At 49.7% G+C, this 18,288-nt stretch overlaps 3 protein-coding genes across 3 annotated transcripts; all 3 read left to right on the top strand.

Annotated features, from left to right (window-relative positions):
- Nucleotides 1-13,068: 13,068 nt before the first annotated feature.
- CLAFUR5_07442 (uncharacterized protein) lies at nt 13,069-13,362 on the top strand (the record flags this gene model as incomplete). Its single annotated transcript, XM_047906590.1, has 1 exon — nt 13,069-13,362. One exon carries the CDS (start codon nt 13,069-13,071, stop codon nt 13,360-13,362), a length of 294 nt encoding a protein of 97 aa, XP_047763005.1.
- Nucleotides 13,363-14,248: 886 nt separating this feature from the next.
- CLAFUR5_07443 (Striatin Pro11) lies at nt 14,249-16,933 on the top strand (the record flags this gene model as incomplete). Its single annotated transcript, XM_047906591.1, has 4 exons — nt 14,249-14,342; nt 14,429-14,746; nt 14,804-16,624; nt 16,674-16,933. The coding sequence occupies 4 exons, from the start codon at nt 14,249-14,251 to the stop codon at nt 16,931-16,933; spliced, it is 2,493 nt and encodes an 830-aa protein (XP_047763004.1).
- Nucleotides 16,934-17,651: 718 nt separating this feature from the next.
- Nucleotides 17,652-18,197, top strand: CLAFUR5_07444 (uncharacterized protein; the record flags this gene model as incomplete). Its single annotated transcript, XM_047906592.1, has 3 exons — nt 17,652-17,744; nt 17,815-18,070; nt 18,130-18,197. 3 exons carry the CDS (start codon nt 17,652-17,654, stop codon nt 18,195-18,197), a joined length of 417 nt encoding a protein of 138 aa, XP_047763011.1.
- Nucleotides 18,198-18,288: the final 91 nt, after the last annotated feature.

An 18,288-nucleotide genomic window follows, 5' to 3' on the forward strand; every position in this document is an offset into this window, starting at 1 on the left:
TCCTTAACACTCTTAGGAAGGCGCTTAAGAAGCTAGTTATAACGAGACTCTCCGAGGCGGTAGAGGAACACTCCCTACTCCCGGATACCTAGATAGGTACGCGCCTATAGCGATCGACGCTATCCGTAATAGAACTTATTACCTCTTAGGTAAAGGCTATCTAGTATAAGAATAGGGACAAGGTAGCTTCCTTACTTAGCCTAGATATATTAGGAGCCTTCGACTACGTATTATACCCGCGGCTACTCTATATCCTAAGGTCGAAAGGACTCCCTAAGTGGCTTATTAACTTCGTACGGTCCTACCTCTAAAACCGTAGTACGTCGATCCTAGTCGGCTAGTATAGAAGCCTATTTTAAGTAGTCTATACTAGAATCCCGTAAGGCTTAACGCTAGTACCTATTCTATTCCTCTTCTTTATAGCGACGCTGCTCCTAGCCCTAGAATCCTAGAACACCGCTACGAGCGGCTTCGTAGACGACATAAACATCCTAGCGTAGTCTTCCTCGACTAAGGAGAACTGTAGGCTACTAGAAGAGAAGCACAAGATCTACGAGGACTAGGCTAGGAGGTACGGGGCTCGGTTTGCCCTAGAAAAGTACAATCTGATACACTTTACGCGCCGGCCACGGTTCTATAATATACAAGCTTCTATCTAGATATAGGGGCACACGACTAACCCGGCAAATCAGCTTAGGATCCTCGGACTATAGGTGGACCCGGCGCTACGGTAGAGGAAGTACGTATAGGCAATATTACGGAAAGCTGAACAGAATATAGCATTATGCTAGAGGCTCACTACGTCTATATAGGGGGCGGACTTCCGGTAGTCACGACTTCTATATACGGCTATTATACGGCCAGTCCTTACCTATAGTAGCTAAGTATAGTCCTTAGGCGAGAGGGCCTACCTATCGAAGGGACTCGTCGCGCCGCTAGCGAAGATCTAAAACTAATGCCTAAGGAAGGTCACCGGGGTATATAAGTCGATACTAACGAGGATACTTAAGCACGAGACCGCTATACCGCCGATCGACCTATATATCTAGGGACTACGGACCTCCTACTTAGGCAAGTCGGCACAGTACCTAGTATAGAAGGTCATCGCTAGTATAGTCGTAAGGGCCCGCGAATCAGTACTAGCGTATAGGGGCATTCGACCCGGAAACGAGCCGAACTACCGGGCAAGGGACGAATAGCTAGTAATATAATAGGAAGGTAAGAAATCGTTTATAGAGCAACTATAGAAAGAGAGGTAGAACAACCAGGTTGTAGGGTATAGTGGACGCCCTTAGCTAGCGGGATAACCTAAGGAATAGTCAGCTATAAAATCCGCGGTTAAGTACCCCCCGAAGCTTATCTACTACCGCCTTACGAGGGCATAGAGTAGTATAGTAACCTAACTACGAAGCGAACATATCGGCCTCTAGGGGTACCTATTATAGAGGAAGGTTCTAGGATACACGAATACTAGCTACCCCTACGGCTATCGCTCCTAGAACGTACGGTACGTACTCCTCGTCTATCCGAGGTAGTCGCTAGGAAGGGGGGAGTAGATAGCAAAGGCGAGGAACCGGACGATTAGGGCACTTCTTAATAACGCTAAGGACCTACGGCGCATTACGAACTAGATACTAGAGAAGGGCTGGCTAGAATAGTACCGCCTAGTAGGAATAGTATAGGAAGAGAGGACACGACGTAGCGCGACGAGACCGGCTAGGAGCGGGGGCTAACGGGGTAGTAACATAGACTACGTACGTTTAGAGGGAAAGCTAAACTAGATAAGGAGTAGTCGGAGGCGGGAAGGGTTTTCACCTATTCGGGTTTCCCTTTGTATATAACAATAGATATATACCTATATAGGCCGGATAGGGTCCTAGAACAGGGGAATAACAAATCTATCTATCTATATCGCCTACTTAGTAGTCGGGAGCTAGCTAGCGACGACGATTAGCTTAATCCTCGTAGATTACTTATACGTATACTATCTCGTTATAGACTTCTTTATAGATCTATAAGAGTATAGTAGCGAACTCGTCTACTACTTACTCGTTTACGTCTTCGGTAGGCGGGAGAGGCTCTCCTAGTTCTATACCTATACGAGGGTAGTAACCTCTCGTAGTATAGAAGGGAGAGTAGCTAGTAGTCTCCGAGTCCTAGTTACGAGTAGCGAACTCTACCGTAGGGATATACTAAGGCCTATCCTTCTAGTAGTAGTCGACGAAGTAACGAAGGACCTATTCGAGGATAGCGTTCGTAATTTCGGTCTAGCCGTCGGTCTATAGCTAAAAACTAGTCGAGAGGTTATGCTTAATACCTAGGATAGTATATAGACGCTTCTAGAAGTACGAGATGAACTAGGAGCCTCTATTAGAGGTAATGCTATCCGGGAGGCCTTAAAAGCGCTAGACGAATTCGTAGAATAAGCGAGTAGTCTCCTTCACGGTTATACTCTAGTACGGGATTATATACCGGTCCTTAGAGTAACGGTCTACGATCACTAGAAGGGCCTTTGCCTTTACGCCGCTAAAGGTCTTACCGTAAGGAAGATCGGTAATAAAGTCTATAGTAATGTGCTTCTACGGACGATTAGGAGCCGGGAGAGGGTATAAGAGACCGTAGGGGCGGTAGCGGTTAGCTTTAGCTCTTCGATAAGTAGCGTAGTTTAGTACGTAGCGGCGGACGTCCTTCTAGGAATACGGCTACTAGTAATACCTTACGAGGAGCTTATAGGTCTTAGCTACGCCTAGGTGACCCCTAGAGGCGGAGTCGTAGACGATTTAAAGAATCTTAGCCCGGATATTAGAGCCTTCGGGCTACGGTACGTAAAGCTTTTTACGGAAGTAGACGACACCTTCCTAGAGCTCGTACTTAGATAGCGAGAAGCCCGGGAATGTCCTCGCGCTAGATTTAAGGGCCTAAACTAACTCTTAGGCGTCTAGGTCGGTATCGTACGCTATTCGTACTCGTACTATAATGCCCTTAGGTTACTCCTTATTATTAAACCCCTTAAAGTCTAATCCGGATAAGCCGTCGGTTATTATTAAGCCCTCTTTATTGTCGTTCAAGTCCTTAGCGTCCGAGGCGTATTCTTTAGGCTCGGATTCATTGTCACTCTTATTAAGGTAGGTAGGAGCGAGTACGAGAGTAGTAAAGGAAGCGGCGAGCGTAGGCTAGCCGTTCGATAGGTACTCTCGAAGCTCGGAAGAGAGGTTGTACTCTTTAATGACTTATTGCTCTACGATTTGCTAGCCCCCTCTTTGATTAACTAGAGAGTCGCTAGGGCGGCGGGTAAGGGCGTCGGCTATCGAGTTGGCCTTACCGGGCGTATACGAGATTATAAAGTTAAACCGGGAGAGGAACTCGCTCTAGCGGGCCTAGCGACGATTAAGTAGCTTGCTCTTTATAAAGTAGACGAGGTTCTTATAGTCGGAGCTTACTTAGACGGGTATAGTAGAGCCTTCGAGCTCGGGGCGCTACTCTTTAAAAGCTTTAACGATAGCGAGAAGCTCCTTATTATAGATCTCGTAGTTATACTCCGTAGCGGTTATCTTCTTAGAGAGGAAGGCGACAGGTAGCTAGGGAGATTTAGGCGAGCGGCGTTATAGTAGGATACCGCCTACTACGCCGTCGGATACGTTAGTCTCTATACGGGTCTCTAGTTCGAAATCGAAGTACTATAGAAGCGGGTTCTTAATAAACTTCGCTTTAAGTAAGTCAAAAGCTTCCTAGTAGTCGTTAGTCTAGGCAAACTTCTTACCCTTACGCGTAAGCTTTGTTAAAGGGCGTACTACGCCCGAGAATACGTAGATAAAGCGGCGGTAGAAGTTAGTAAAGCCTAGAAAACCCTAGACCTCCTTAACGTTCGTAGGAGTATCCTATTCGACGATAGCGTCGATCTTCTCTTAGTCTATCTTAATGCCGTCTACAGTAATAATTAAACTAAGGAACTTGACTTCGGTCTTCTTAAACTCGTACTTATCGATATCGAGCTATAAGCCGGCGTCTACGAGCTTCTAAAGGACCTTATAGACGTACTCGCGGTGCTCCTCTTTAGTCTCGCTATAGACTAGGATGTCGTCGATGTAGGTAGTGTAGAACTGATCGAGGAACTCCTAAAGAATGTTATTAATAAAGTTCTAGAAGGTACTAGGCCCGTTATAAACGCCGAAGGGTATAACGAGCGACTCGAATAGCCCGTAGCAAGTACGGAAGGCTATAAGATACTCGTATCCTTCTACTATTCGTAACTTGTTAAACGTAGCGATGACATCGAGCTTAGTAAAGTACTTGGCCTTAGAGAGGCGTTCGAGCGTCTCCTAAATTAACGGTATTAGGTAGCGGTTCTTCTTTATAATAGCGTTTAAGCCTCGGTAGTCTACGTAGAAGCGTAGGCTACCGCCGGGCTTCTTAACGAATATAACGGGACTACTAGCGCTAGAACGGCTCGCTCGAATAAACCCCTTCTTTAGGTTTTCTTCGAGGTATCTCTTAAGGACGATAAGCTCTTCTCGGGACATAGAATATAGCGGTCCTAACGGTGCCTCTACACCTTCTTCTAGCTTAATCTTATAGTCGTAAGGGCGATAAGGAGGCAGCTCGTCTACGGCTTTAGTATCGAATACGTAGAGGATGTAGTGTGCCTAAGGAGGGACCTTCGTAGTAGGGTCGGTAGGTATACGCTTCTTATCGAGCTTCTCGAGGGCGATGTCGATATCGCGGAGGGAGGCGGCGAAGACTTAAGCTTTAGGCTACTTAGTAGTAGTAGTAAAGGTAGCGGCGTTTACCTAGAAGATCTTAGTATACTTAGGACCGCGCTAAGGCGGCGGAGAAGGCGGAGGCGCCGGAGGAGCTTCTAGAGGGAAACTAATAGTAAGGGAAGTCTAGTCAATAATAGGCTAGTATCGTCTAAACTAGGGGAGGCCGAGGATAAACTTCTAATACGGTAGGGACGTAAGGAAGCTAGTAATCGATATACGCTTTCCTCCGAGAGTAATTAATATGTATATAATATAAGTAATCTTACTAGTAGTAGTCTCCGTGCCGTTAAAGAGTTTAAGGGTACGAGGGTACTTTAGTTCCTAGGGTTCGAGGTTAAGAGAGGTCGCGAGTTTATAGTCTATAAAAGACTCGCCTAGTACGCTAGTGTCTATAAGAGTAAGATTAGAAGAAGAGAGTTTCTTTAAGCCGATATTTATATTCGTGACGAACGGTTTATAAGCGTAGTCCTTGCCCGTCTCGTCGTATAGGTCTAGCTATACTATATTAATCCTTAACTTCTTTCCTCTCTTTACTTTCGGTAAACGTTATTCTTAGTCTTTACCGCGTCGATAAGGAAGACCTAGGCTTTTCCCTACTTAGCGGGAGTAGTAGGAGTAGGCTCGATAGCGCCGATAGCGCCGCGAACCGGGTTACGGGCGTTACGGGTAGCGAGCTACGGATAGTTAACTACGATATAGCCTAGACCGCCGTAGTAGGTATAGAGTCCGGCCTAGCGACGGCGAAGCTTCTCTTTAGGAGTAAGCTTACCGTTAACGAGGCCCTAGACTCGAGGGACGGCGGCACTAGCGCTAAGATCTATAGCATTACCTATAGAGACGGGAGGGAGGGCCGTAGGAGCGGCGGCGCCTAGTAGAGTAGTAAAGTAGCTTCCGGGACTACGAGGCTAACGACCTTAAGAACGGGAAGCGAGGAGAGAGGCGGTGTGTTTTATATTAGAGTCGAGGCGCTAGTAGGTCTCGACGAGCTTACGGAAGCTTATAGTACCGACGTCCTTATCCTCGAGGGCTCGAAGAAGCTCTACTAATAAGCTACGGCGGAGAGTACTCTTCTTAGTCTCTTCGTTATAGCCGGTAAACCCGGTATCGCGGTTAAAGGCCGCGAGGTACTCGGCGAAGCTCTTGTTCTTCTAGAGGAGGTTATAGATAGCGTTCTAGGCGGTAGCTCTACGGTCTAGATCACTAAAGGCAGTACGGAGGTCCTATATTAAGGTAAGGACGTCCCGGTAGCCGATAGTCTACGTAGCGTTATCGATATAGTACTATACCTAAGCCGCGGCGTCTTATCGAAGGAGGGAGAAGACGTACGTAACCTTGTCCTTCTCTTACGGAAAGTGGTCGGCATTAGCTAATAGCTTGATAGTAAGCTATATCTTAAATGCCTCGAACTTACTCTTATTACCGTCGAACTCGTCTAGGTTATTAACCTTCTTAGAGGAGTACTAGCGGCGGTTGTCGTCGGCGTACGGTACGAGGTTCTAGAAGGTGTTTATAATACCTTAAAGGTATATTACTTAGTTGTTTACTTACTCGACCTACTAGGCGGTCTCGCGGAAAGAGGAGACGGTACGGTTAATAAGAGCGTAGGCGGTATCGGGGTTAGCGTTTACCTAGATACCGAAGGTAGCGGCGTTCGAGAAGGGGATATTAGCCTACTTACTAAAGTGGAATAGGGTGTCTTAGTTATCGAGGTTAATACCTTTATCGGTAGCGTAGTTACCTATAAGGATAACTCGAGTAGTTAATAGTTTGTTAGTCTTTCGTAATGTTAGGGCGAGAGCCTAGCCTATAAGATATAAGAATAAAAGTAAGAATATAGGTACGAAGTGTAGATACAAAGGGTATAGTATAATTGCTATATAAAACGAAAGACGAAGAAAGTAAGAGAGGCCTAGGGAAGGCCGGATACTTATACGCGACCCTCGCGAGTACGTGTCCCCGTATTAATAGGGCTAGACCCTCGCGAGTACGTGTCCCCGTATTAATAGGGCTAACCTATACAAAGCCGCGCTTAGTAGCTTTGCTCAAAACCTTATTCTAACCTACCCTACGTTCCGAGTCTTCTACGTACTTCTTCTAGGGTCTAGCGTAGTCGCGGGTACTCGCGGGAGTGCCGTAAGTTATATAGCTACGAGCCGAAGTAAATCTGTTAAGGTTTAGTAGAGTAGTAAATTTGGAGGGCTAGGTCCCGTAGTAAATATTACGGGGTATATAATTCTTAGCGCTTATATAGATAGATAGATAGATGATTCATTTACCCGTTGTGGTGCCCTCCGGCCCATACGGGTTTATGTCTATATATGTTACTGCATAAGGTAGGAAACCTATTCCTAGGTAAAAACCTCCTCTCCTTCTCTAATAGCTTCCTTGCCATGAGTTCTCAGTTTTCCTTCCATTAGGGTGCACTAGTGTCATGGTGGTTAGCCTCTGACTACCTTGTCTGCAACCCTAGAGTTGTCCCCCTCTTCCTGCTCTCCTCCTCCTTCTTTCTCTCCTCAATCCATCTCTCTGTTTCCCTAGTAAGAGAGAACTGCTCCAAAAATCCTTGGTGGATGATCCACCTTGTAATTCTCTGGAGGTCTCCCTTATTGCTGATCATGGCTTGGAAGTTTCTGTTCCTTGCCCTTGCCCTCCATTCACCTCTCCCTGTACTCCATTCTTTGCAAACCAGAAGTCTATGTTCGACATTCTGGGACAGGTAGCCGCATGGGCAACTCTTGTCTTCGATACCTGGGACTTTTCTCTGATGCAGGTATGCCCTGACTCCGATGTGTTCAGAGCGGATTTGTATTGCTATGCTTGCTTCTGACCTGGTCAGGTCTGAGTACAGTAGGTAGTTGTGGCTACCAAACTGTTGGAGTGCCTTTGGGGTTCCTGGCCTCTGTGGGGTTCTTGTCCATTCAGTCTTCCAGAGGAGTCCTGCCATCCTTTCAGCTAGAGACTGTTGCTTCTTCCCTAGGCTGGCTGCTGATCCTCTCCCTTGAGCCCTTCTGTCCTGTTCCTGCTGGGCTAGGTGCAGCTGTTCTGTTAGTTCTTTGAACTTCTGCAGGTCCTGCTGCTTCTGTGGGGCTGGATTGGGTCTTGCTTGTCTGTGCCTTCTTGTGCACTGGCTCCTGATTTTGTTGACTGCCTTCTGGATTACTAGCTGGGCTGGGTATGCAGACGTCTTTCCTGCATACTGGTATCTCAACCCTTGAAGGTAGAGCTTGGCTGGTGGGGAGCCAGACTCCATTTCGACCACCCTTGTTGGAGTTGACTTGTATGCTCCAAGCACCTTTTTCAGACAGGAGGCTTGGGCTCTGCTGATGGGATCTGCAATTCTCTTTGGGATCTTGTCTTGGGCTGACCAGATCTGGGCTCCATATAGCATGGCTGGCTTCACAATGGCCTTGTACATAACCTTTGCTTTCGCAAATGTGGCTCCCCATGTGGAGGCTGTAAGCCTGTCAATTGATTGCCTGTTGTTGTCTGCTCTTGCCTGTGCTTTCTTGACCTGTGGTCCCCAGCTGAGCTTTGGATCCATCCATATTCCTAGCACCCTTAATTCACTTGAGGGTTCTGTTGTGTGTCCCTGAATAGTGATTGGGGCTTGCATATTGTGTCTGTTTCTGGCTCTACTGAAGTGGATGAGTTGATACTTCTCTGGGGCAAATCTGGCTCCATGTTTCCTGGCCCATTCCTCACATTCCTTGTGTTTCTTCTGCAAGATTCTGCAGTTCTCTTCTGTGCTGTCTGACCAGGCTAGGATGTTTGTGTCATCTACAAACCCTGAGGCTGATGTGTTTCTGGAGTTTAGCTTTGCTGGCAGGTCTGCCATAAAGAGGAGAAACAGGATTGGAGACATTGTTGATCCCTGTGGGATTCCTGTCTCTGTAGGCATGCTGTCAGATTTGTATCTGGCCAGTCTTAGTCTTGTGGTTCTGCCTCTGAGGAAGGACTGGATAAACTGGACTGTCCAGTTAGGGATAGCCTTCTGTTTCAGGATGTGGATCAGCCTCTGGTGTGAGACATTGTCAAAGGCTCCTGATATGTCTAGTGAGAGGAGTGTGGCTGCTTTGTTGTTCCCAAAGTGCCATAGGGTCTTGATCTGCTCTGTGATAAGTTCCACAGCTGTTAGTGTTGATCTTTGTTTCCTGCCTCCCATCTGTTCTTCAGGAAGGATTCCATGTTCTTCAGCTAGGTTTGTCAGCCTTTCTGCTATGATCTTTTCCAGGAGTTTGCCTAGTGTGTTGAGCAAGGCAATAGGTCTGTATGCCTTTAGCTTTGTGTAGTCCTCTTTCTGTGGTTTTCTCAAGACCACAGTCAGTGACTCCTTGAAGTGTTTAGGGCAGTGTCCTTGGGCCATGCACTGTGAAAAGATGTTTGACAGTGCAGGGGAGATCTGGTCCTTGCATGTCTTAATGAACAAGTTTGGAATCCCATCTGGTCCTGGGGCCTTGTTTCCTGAGAGTGTCTTAATGATGCTCTTGATCTCTCCCTCTCCCACTGTGCAGGATTGCTCTAGTGGTGTTGGATACACACTGCCCTCCAGATCCTGCAGGTCAGCTTCTACCTGTGTGCCAAAGAAATGTTTCCCCAATGCCTGTGACTTTCCTGGGAGAGTGTGTTGGATTACTCCTTCCTGGTCTTCAATGTTTGGAAACTGGGGCAGCATGTTTCTGTCCTGTGTGGGTTGTCTTGCCCACTTTGCTAGTTTCCACATCTTCTCAGGATTCTGGGTAATGGATCCAACTGTTGACCTCCACTCCAGCATCTTGTCCCTCTTGATCTGGGCCTTCTTGTCTCTGGTTGCCTGGTTGTATCTGTCCCATGCTTCCTGGGAGTGGCTCTGGGTAAGGGCTCTCCTGGCCTGCCTGGCTGCCTTGACCTTCTCTGAGCATTCCTTTGTCCAGAATGGCTTCTGGTACAGTGACTGTTTCTTTTCTCTGGTGTGGGCTGCCGCAGTTTCCTGCATTGTTCTAGCCAGTTCTGCCACTGCTTGGTCTATGTCTAAGGCTGTTTCCAGTCTCCTGGTCTCTAGTCCAGCTAGCTTCTGTTCCAGGTCTTGTCTGATCTGTTCCCAGTTGGCTGCCTTCCAGGCCAGCTGAGGTTCTAGGTCTCCTTCCTGCTGTGTCTGTGTTTCAAACTCCACCTGAATTGGGAGGTGATCTGATGAGGACTCCAAGTCCTGGTTAACCCAGCATCTGGTGACCTTCTGCTGCAGGTCATGTGATGCAAAGCACAGGTCAATGGTGCTTGAGCTTGCTCTCTGTGACCAGGTAGTTAGGCCCTTTGGGGTAACTAGGTGCATGTTGTTGCTTTGGGTAGTGGAGAGGAGTCTGTTAGCTAGGAAGTGATGGGCAGGTGCAAAGTCTGATCCCCATGTAGGATGGTGCAAGTTGAAGTCTCCCAGCACGATGTGTTGGGAGTCACTCTGCAGGATGTCTGGCAGCTGTTGTAGTGTGCCCAGCTGGGTGCTGCTTCTGGAGCTGGGGGGTGGGTTGTATACACTGTGGATGTGGATGCTGCCTTGGTTGGTGTTGAGTCTGACTGAGGTGATGTCTCCCCCTTCCTGTTGGATTTGTTCCCAGCTGTCTGTTGCCATCTCTTTGCTGATGTACATGCATGTTCTAGGGGTGCCTTGTTTGGCTAGGAGTGTGTGATACCTTGGGTCGTTAGCAGTAGATGGTCTGTTAGATTTGCTGTTGATCCAAGGTTCCTAGACTGCAATAACTAGGTGTTTCTTTGGGTCCAGTGCTTGGAGAAAGCTTCTCTGGACCTTGTGCTGGCTTTTGTTGACGTTGTACTGGATAGTGGTAAGATTAGGTGTCTCAATCATGACTCATCCATGCTGGTCTCCTGCTGGTCTTCTCGTGCTTCCTGCTGCTGGCTGCTATTTGGGATTGTGGTAAGGTTGAGCCTGCTTTGTGACGGGTCTCTTCCTGCAACCACAATTGATTTTGGTCTACCCATAGCAGGGTGGCCTTGGGCCTGTGTGGTCTCTTCTGTTCTGCCTCTTTTCAGAGGGTTGTAGACAGTCCTTAGGGGTTCTTGGGTGATTGTCCCTGTCTGGAATCTGATAGGGGTGTTGATCCTGGCTTCTCTTGCCCTCCTCTTTGCCTCAATCCTAGCTGTGCAGTCTTGGGACCAGGAAGGGTGTTTCTTTCCACAGCATGCACATCTGGCTTCACTCTTTGGGGCTGTGCAATTCTGTACTTTGTGGCTACCAGCACAGTGGGAACAAGTGTCCTTTTGGCTTGGGCATCTAGTAGAGATATGACCATACTGTTGGCACTTGAAGCATTGCAGTAGTCTGTGGGTGCTTCTATGGATTTCTGTGTCCATTCTTTCACATTCCCAGAAGATGCCCTTGTCAAGCACGGTGTTTGCCTGTTCTGCAGTGCCTATCCAGAGCACTAGAGAAGACTCTCTCTTTGTGTCCTTTGTCTTTCTGTTGACCCATGCTGCTTTTGTGATCTGTAGCCCTGGGCATACAGCCTGGTTCTGGTCCTGCAGCCTCTTAAGGTCTCCTTCAATGTCAAACTTTGTGGTCATTCCATGGGCAATAACCATATTTTGTTGGTGTGAGACCTTAGCCGTCTTGCCTAGTTTGACTGTCCACTCCTTCTGTGTCTCTAGCCTCTTCCTGTCTTGCTCCTGTGCTGTGAACAGCTTAAGGACACCTCCCTTCTCTTTCCTGGCTCCAATGATGCCTTGTATCCCAATCTTCTGTATGATCTCCTTGCCTGACAGGCCCTCAATCTCTTTCTGCTCTTGCTGGTCGGAAATGTAGACCTTGATAGCTGTTTTCTGGGGGGGAGGGTTTTGGGATGCAACTGCTGCCCAGGTTGGTTGGCTTAGTTTCTGGCCTTCCTGTGTCCTCTTCTTTGCTGCTGCTGCTACTGTCCTGTTAATGATCTGTCCTGTTTGGCTCCTTAGTGCCTTTAGCCCTCCAAGGAGCTCCAAAATCATCCCCTTAAGTGCTCTTTCTGGGTGCTTGCCATCTCCTGCCATTGCCATTGTTTCTGCCTTCCTGCAGACCTCCTTCCACTCGTTACTCTCCTGCTCCTGGTCGTTTCCTGCGATCGCTATCATCGTGTCACTTATAACGTATCCTCCTAGTAATATCGGTTGTATATATAGGTTATGTATCTAGGTGCTCAACACCCGGTATAGGAACGAGGGTTTTGCCTAAGGCACTGCCTATCCCGCTACACTTAGCGCTTATATACTAAGCTAGACTTTCACTTCTTAACGACTTCTAAGTACTCTAAGGCTCTTCTATCCCTACCTTCTGTACACTCTACAGGGAGACTATGACATAGATGTTCTATCTAAGGGAGGCGCGGAGGGCGCGAGAGTTATATACGGGCGCCAAGCCGCTAGTCGGATTAGTCAGCGGACGCGAGGTCTAGGCACGTGCCCGCGGGTTCAAGTGAATGTACGCCGGTACGGTGACAATATGTCGGCTTTGTTACTCACGGCGTCGATCTCGATAGTCGGCGCGAACAGATCTTTAGTATATAGTACGGTTACAAGCACACTGCCAGTTTCAACTTGCTACGAGTCTATATTGTGGTGTAGTGAGGTCGTGAAGTTGATGCTTAGAGGTTGAGATAGACGCGTCGGAATTGAGGAAAACTAAAGCGAGAAAGCACGTGACCGTCGTTACGTGATCCGATTGGCTTGGAGATAGGTCCGCACTTCCTAGAATTCCACCTTCTTAGATCGACATGACCTTGAATATCATTAACAACACCTTGTAAAACGACACAGACATGCTCACAAGGCTTGTAAACGAAGGAGAAAACACCGCTTGATTGTTTGAAAATACTGACTAAGCTATAGGCTTCCAACTTGCTTGCTTGTGACAAGGCTTGATTGCAAACCTTGGAGAATGACTTGCTTGTTGATCAGACTGCACAGTGTCCTCCTCGCGTACAGACGCCATATCTTTCACCACGTCATGCCATATATCGGACAGTTCGGCGTTCGCGGCGACGATCCTAGCTGGGCCATATTCATTGCCCCAACCGAATTGAGCGGTCAAAGCGTACATATGACTCTGTGCTACCAAATGGTCTGAGCGGCTGCGCGGGCTTCGAGAAAAGCATAGGCCAAAGGCCGACGCTGGAAATGCACTTGGTGATTTTGTCGTCCCCATCAATAAACTTTCGAGCATAAGCAACGTCCAGACGATCTCGAGTCGGCGATGTAGCAAGACATCATCAAACTTCTTCTCAAAATCAGCCGGTAGAAGATCTGTGAGCTGAGTGAGGCGCAGCCCAAGAGTTAGCTGCGCCTGTGCACGATGAACGTTGCCATCTGGACTTTTGTGTCGGCTTGTCCGGGACCATCACCGAAACCGGACATCCATACCGGCGAAGTCCAGCTGGACCATCAGACAAAGACCTTGAAAGTAAGCCTCGTCGAAGCTGAAGCTGGAATAGGCCTCGACCAGGTGATACCAAGCACTCTCGGACAGGAGCTGCTTGGTCTCACGATCAACCGAAGGTACAAGATCTTTCATGATCCGGAAGCTCAAAGCGAGCATCGGATAGAGCACGATGTCAGGAGGGCGCTCGCTACTGGCCCAAGGTTGTAGGTCTGGCCGGGAGAAGAGCGTGTATGGCTGATGACTGAAGTGCTCATAGTAGCAGTTCACGCCGGCGTCAACGAGTCCTGTAGAGAGGCGAATCTCAGATCTAGTCACTGTTCTCAGCTTGTTCGTCATGAAATCAGGTTCGACATGACACTCACCCCTGATGGCTACGTAAATCGGACTGTCGTCTGCCGGGGCTATTGTAGTCTTGGTATGCTGCGTTGCAGCTGTAGCCAAACCGTGGGGCCCGACTCACCGCGGGACTCGGGACTACTGGAGACTCATCATAAGCACCATCTTGAGGCCGCTCCGGTGTAAGTCGGGATCTCGTGGAAGACCTGTTCCATGTCAATAAGATTGATTCATGCCAGTGATAGAAACTCGCTCACTCGAGCCGCGAAAGTCGTTCCTCGATTGTGTGTAGACGAGAACTCTTCAACAACTGTCAGCCGCATTGACACTGATCTCATCATTCTTAGTTGTTCACACTTCGCCAGTTCCAGACAGGACAAGATCAGGCATTGATGGAAAGCTCGGCCCCTGTACGTTCGGTGGGGCTTGCACGTGACTCGAAGCTTCGCCTAGCGGGAAGTTGAAGGTGTCGGTAGCTCCTCCGTGTACCAACTGGAGGCCGTAGAGCACGCGCGCGACAACGAACAATTCACTTCTTCTCTGGTCGCTCGCACTACTCTTGTCATTGCCTTGCACACGCCTTTCGCTACACACCCACCGCTTTTGCCGCATCTGAACCGAACCCCTCCTGAGGCCACATCCCAGCTCCTTCCTACCACATCGGCCACCGCTCCTGACTCGAGGAAACATTGTTTCAATGCGGACATACACCAGAACGACGTTATCGTGACCATAGAACAAGACCCACAGGCCGGCGATGGCTTTCCAGCAGCAGGCCGGCCTGGGCAACGGCGCTGGCGGGGGAAACGGAGAACACCATGGTCCGCAGGGGACAGAGTATACGCTGCAAGGTACGATCGATGCTGAATGAACATATGGCCGAAATACCGCGCTGTATGTGATCATCAGCGAGTGTTATGCTGACACATCGAGACAGGTGTGATGCGCTTCCTGCAAATCGAATGGCACAACCACGAACGAGCGCGAAATGCTTGGGACATAGAACGAGCCGAGATGAGGGCCAAGATCGCAAAGCAAGAGGGCGAGAACAAGCAGGGCAAGCGCATCAACGAGCAGCTTGAGCGCCAAGTACGCATGCTGGAGATGGCGCTGAAGAATGAGCGGGCTAAGAGCAAGGGCGCCAATGGTGTCGCATCTACGACTGAGCAGAAAGCTGGCGGTGCGGAGGCACAGCACGACGTCAAGAGCAAGCAGGGCGCAGACGAGGCCAAGAATGGTGAGAACAAGGCAAAGCGTGCGCAAGCATCTGGTGCGGCGTGGGACATCGGGGATGTGCTAATCCGCGATGCAGCTCCCTACGTACCGCACAACTCTTTCTTGGACACTGCCGAGCAGGAAACGAGCGACAGGGAGCGCGAGCAATACCTGAATAACACTACAAAATACCTAAAGAACTGCATGAAGGAGATACAGTACCTGCTGACACCTCCGCAACATCCACCTCCACCGCAAATGCTCCCCAATGGCAATTACTCTGGACTTCCGGAACCTCCACTGGTTGAAGATATCTATGCTAGACAACAGCCACGGAGCCAACGTCACCAGGGTTTGCCGCAACAACAGGCCATGCCAAACCATCAGCCTCCACCCGTGCCGAATAGTCTTCCACAAGTGCAAGATGGTGGCCAGCGTGATTTGCGATATGCAGAGTACCAGAACTCTCAGCAACAGCCGACGGAGATCCTGCAATCATCTGGCCAGCATATCCCTGCTCCATACGAGGAGCAAGTCGAGAACGTGACGCACACTTTTGATAACAGAGGCAGACCAGTGTTGGAGCAGGAACAGGAACAGGTTCGTCCGGTTCGGCAGCAGGCTGATACCGATGGCTGGACTTTTGACGAAGAAACGCCAATGCATCCCGACAACCCTCCTCCGGATGCACCGCCGCCACGAAGACCTGACACAGATCTGTTTCCTTCTGCCGCAAGCGTTACTGCACTACCTGCCAAATCTCCACCTAGGACGGCAGCGAACCCGCGTAGACGGAAAAGCTCGGGCGCGAAGAGCATGGAGCGCCGGAAGAGTTCGCAAGGAAGAAATGAGGGTCATGAAAGTATCGCCAATGCGATGAGCGAAGATCCTACACAGTTCAAAGTCAAGTTTGCGCTGCGGGGTCACCTAGATGTCGTACGGAGCGTGATCTTCAGTGGCGGAGGCAGTCCCAGCGAACCAGAAGTCTGCACTGCTGGCGATGATGGTACGATCAAGCGGTGGATTGTGCCTGCGACTTACCAGAACTTCACACCTGGTAACAACAGCTCGGATCTGGACATTTCTGCATACTTCACACATCGTGGCCATGATGGAACAGTGACCTCATTAGCTGCACCTCCAGCAAGCACGGGCTTCAGCACTGGCGGCCGGAACAATGGTGAAGGCTGGATCTTCTCTGGAGGCCAAGACCACAATATATGTGTGTGGGAGCGCGGACGGGTGGATCCGAAGGCCGTTATCGAGGGCCACACTGATGCAGTTTGGGCAGTCTGTGTCCTACCTGCATCGGTAGGTGTCGTCTTTGGTCCCCATAGCGGCAACTTTGGCGGACCTGATAGACTCCTGCTCGTCTCTGGCTCATCAGATGGAACTGTCAAGGTCTGGGCTGTAAGCTCGCCACCTCAGAGCTCATCGCCAGCGACCGGAAGCAGACGTGGAGTCGGCGGTAGTCGAAGACACAGTGTCACAAGTGGCAGCAACTATCCGACAAGCCCGCAGCCCAGTGTGGCAAGCCCAACCCCTTTCAGCTACACTTTGGTGCACTCCATCGAACGACCTGGAGACAACAAGGTCAGCCCGACGAGCATATGTCCATTATCAGCCTCGGGTGAGAACTTCGTGGTCAGCTATGCGGATTCCACAGCACTCATATACGACACACGAACCGGTGAAGAAGTTATCGGTATGGCCAGCAACGAAACGTATGACGGAACGATGAACACGAGTATAAACGCTGTCGTCGCAGCGAGTACAGCCATGGAAAGCAACGACGCCACCCGAGGCATGGAAGCAGAAGAGGTCGGTGGCGGCGCTACTGGTAGTCGAGAGGGCATCGAGGGTGTTGTCATAACAGGGCACGAAGATCGCTTCATCCGCTTCTTCGATGCCAACAGTGGTAAGTCTTGCAGCCACTTGGGATCACTTCACAAGCTAACCTTTGCCAGGTCAATGCACATACAATATGGTCGCCCACTCAGGCGCTATCTCAGCCCTCTCATTGTCGAAAGACGGCAGGGAAGCTGTCTCGGCTGGCCACGACGCTAGTATCCGCTTCTGGTCTCTCGAAAAGCGAATCTGCACACAAGACATCATCTCGCACCGAGCCATGCGCGGCGAAGGTGTTTGCGACATCTGCTGGAGTTCGGATGGTAGACTTGTCGTCAGCGCTGGCGGCGATGGCGTTGTCAAGGTCTTTGCGAGGTGACATCAGATCGAGGAGCTGCATCGCTTTGTCGGTGAGCTCTTCTTATGATGGAAAGGGGGGTTGCAGTTTGGACCGATTGCACAGTCTGCATTGGTGCCACAGGCTTGTTTGTATATGTATATATGACACAGTGGTCTTGGTCTGAGCACTGAGTAGATGGGCTATGGATATGGACGGATGAGCGCGAGGGCAAGCGAAGCATAGGAGGCATTGCGAGCATTTGCGGGTGTTGTTACTCGAACTTCTACAGATTCTATTCAATGCTTCTTTATTTGTCGGTCGCCTCTCTGGCATCTTCATGACTACTTCGAGGGTTGTCACCGTCGTCAATTAAGTCTTCAAGTCTTAGCGATCGCCGCGAGAGACCACGAACATCATCTGACTGCTCCACATGGCGGAAGGAGTCACGAACCCATCAGGCAGAAGCGAAATCTCGCCGTTAGAAGCCCCGTGAGCAGCCGGCTGTTCGAATTGAGGTGCTATTGGGAGCAGAATCTGCAGATTTGCTGCCATTGTCGCTCACTTCTGATGGTCAACTTCACAAGATGCGAAAATAGCCTTTTTCACCTGAGAGACGCCTATTTTTACAGTTCTTCTGCACTACTCCTTCCTCTCTCCTTCCCGAATCCATACCAGCAACCACGGCATCTCGACAACCACAACACTCACAATTTTCCACACTACCAACCAACCCACCCACCCACCACACCCAACCACAATGGCCTACAACTACACCATCGCCAAAGAGGCCCTCAACGACAACGACAAGAACCGCCTCATGTGCCTCTACCTCAACTGCGAGACTACCGCCGTACATCTCCCTCCTCCCTTCCCGTACCTTCTATCTCCGTGCTCCCTCCACGTGCTAATCTTGCCAACAGGTCAACCAACTCATTGACTGGGAGAAAGCCGCCAAGGACTTTGGCTGTGCTTCCGTCGATAGCGTGAAAGTCATGACTCGCACCGCGCTCAAGAAGGTTGCGGATAAGGGTGGCAAGGAGGGTGTGGAGGCTAAGACTAAGGCTGCCCCGAAGGAGAAGGGTGCGACTAAGAAGCGTGAGGCTAAGGGTGAGGGTGAGGAGGTGCCGAAGAAGAGGGGTCGGATGGCGAAGAAGGTGGAGAGTCCTGTGGTTGATGGTGAGTGACAGATGAGATGTGGCGAAGGGGAGGTTGGGGTTTGCTAATCAGTTTGATAGATGAGGAGGGAGAGCAGAGTGAGGAGGTCGTGAAGGAGGAGCTGGCGGAGGAGGGTGATGAGCTTTGACCTGAGATCGCTCGAATGTGATGGTGAAGCTGCAGAGCCTCAAAGTGCGTCCAGTAGCTTAGAGCAGGTCGGTGAAATGGTGTCACTCAAA

Source organism: Fulvia fulva, chromosome 6 (assembly GCF_020509005.1).
Source record: "Fulvia fulva chromosome 6, complete sequence".
NCBI classification, from domain to species: Eukaryota; Fungi; Ascomycota; class Dothideomycetes; order Mycosphaerellales; family Mycosphaerellaceae; genus Fulvia; species Fulvia fulva.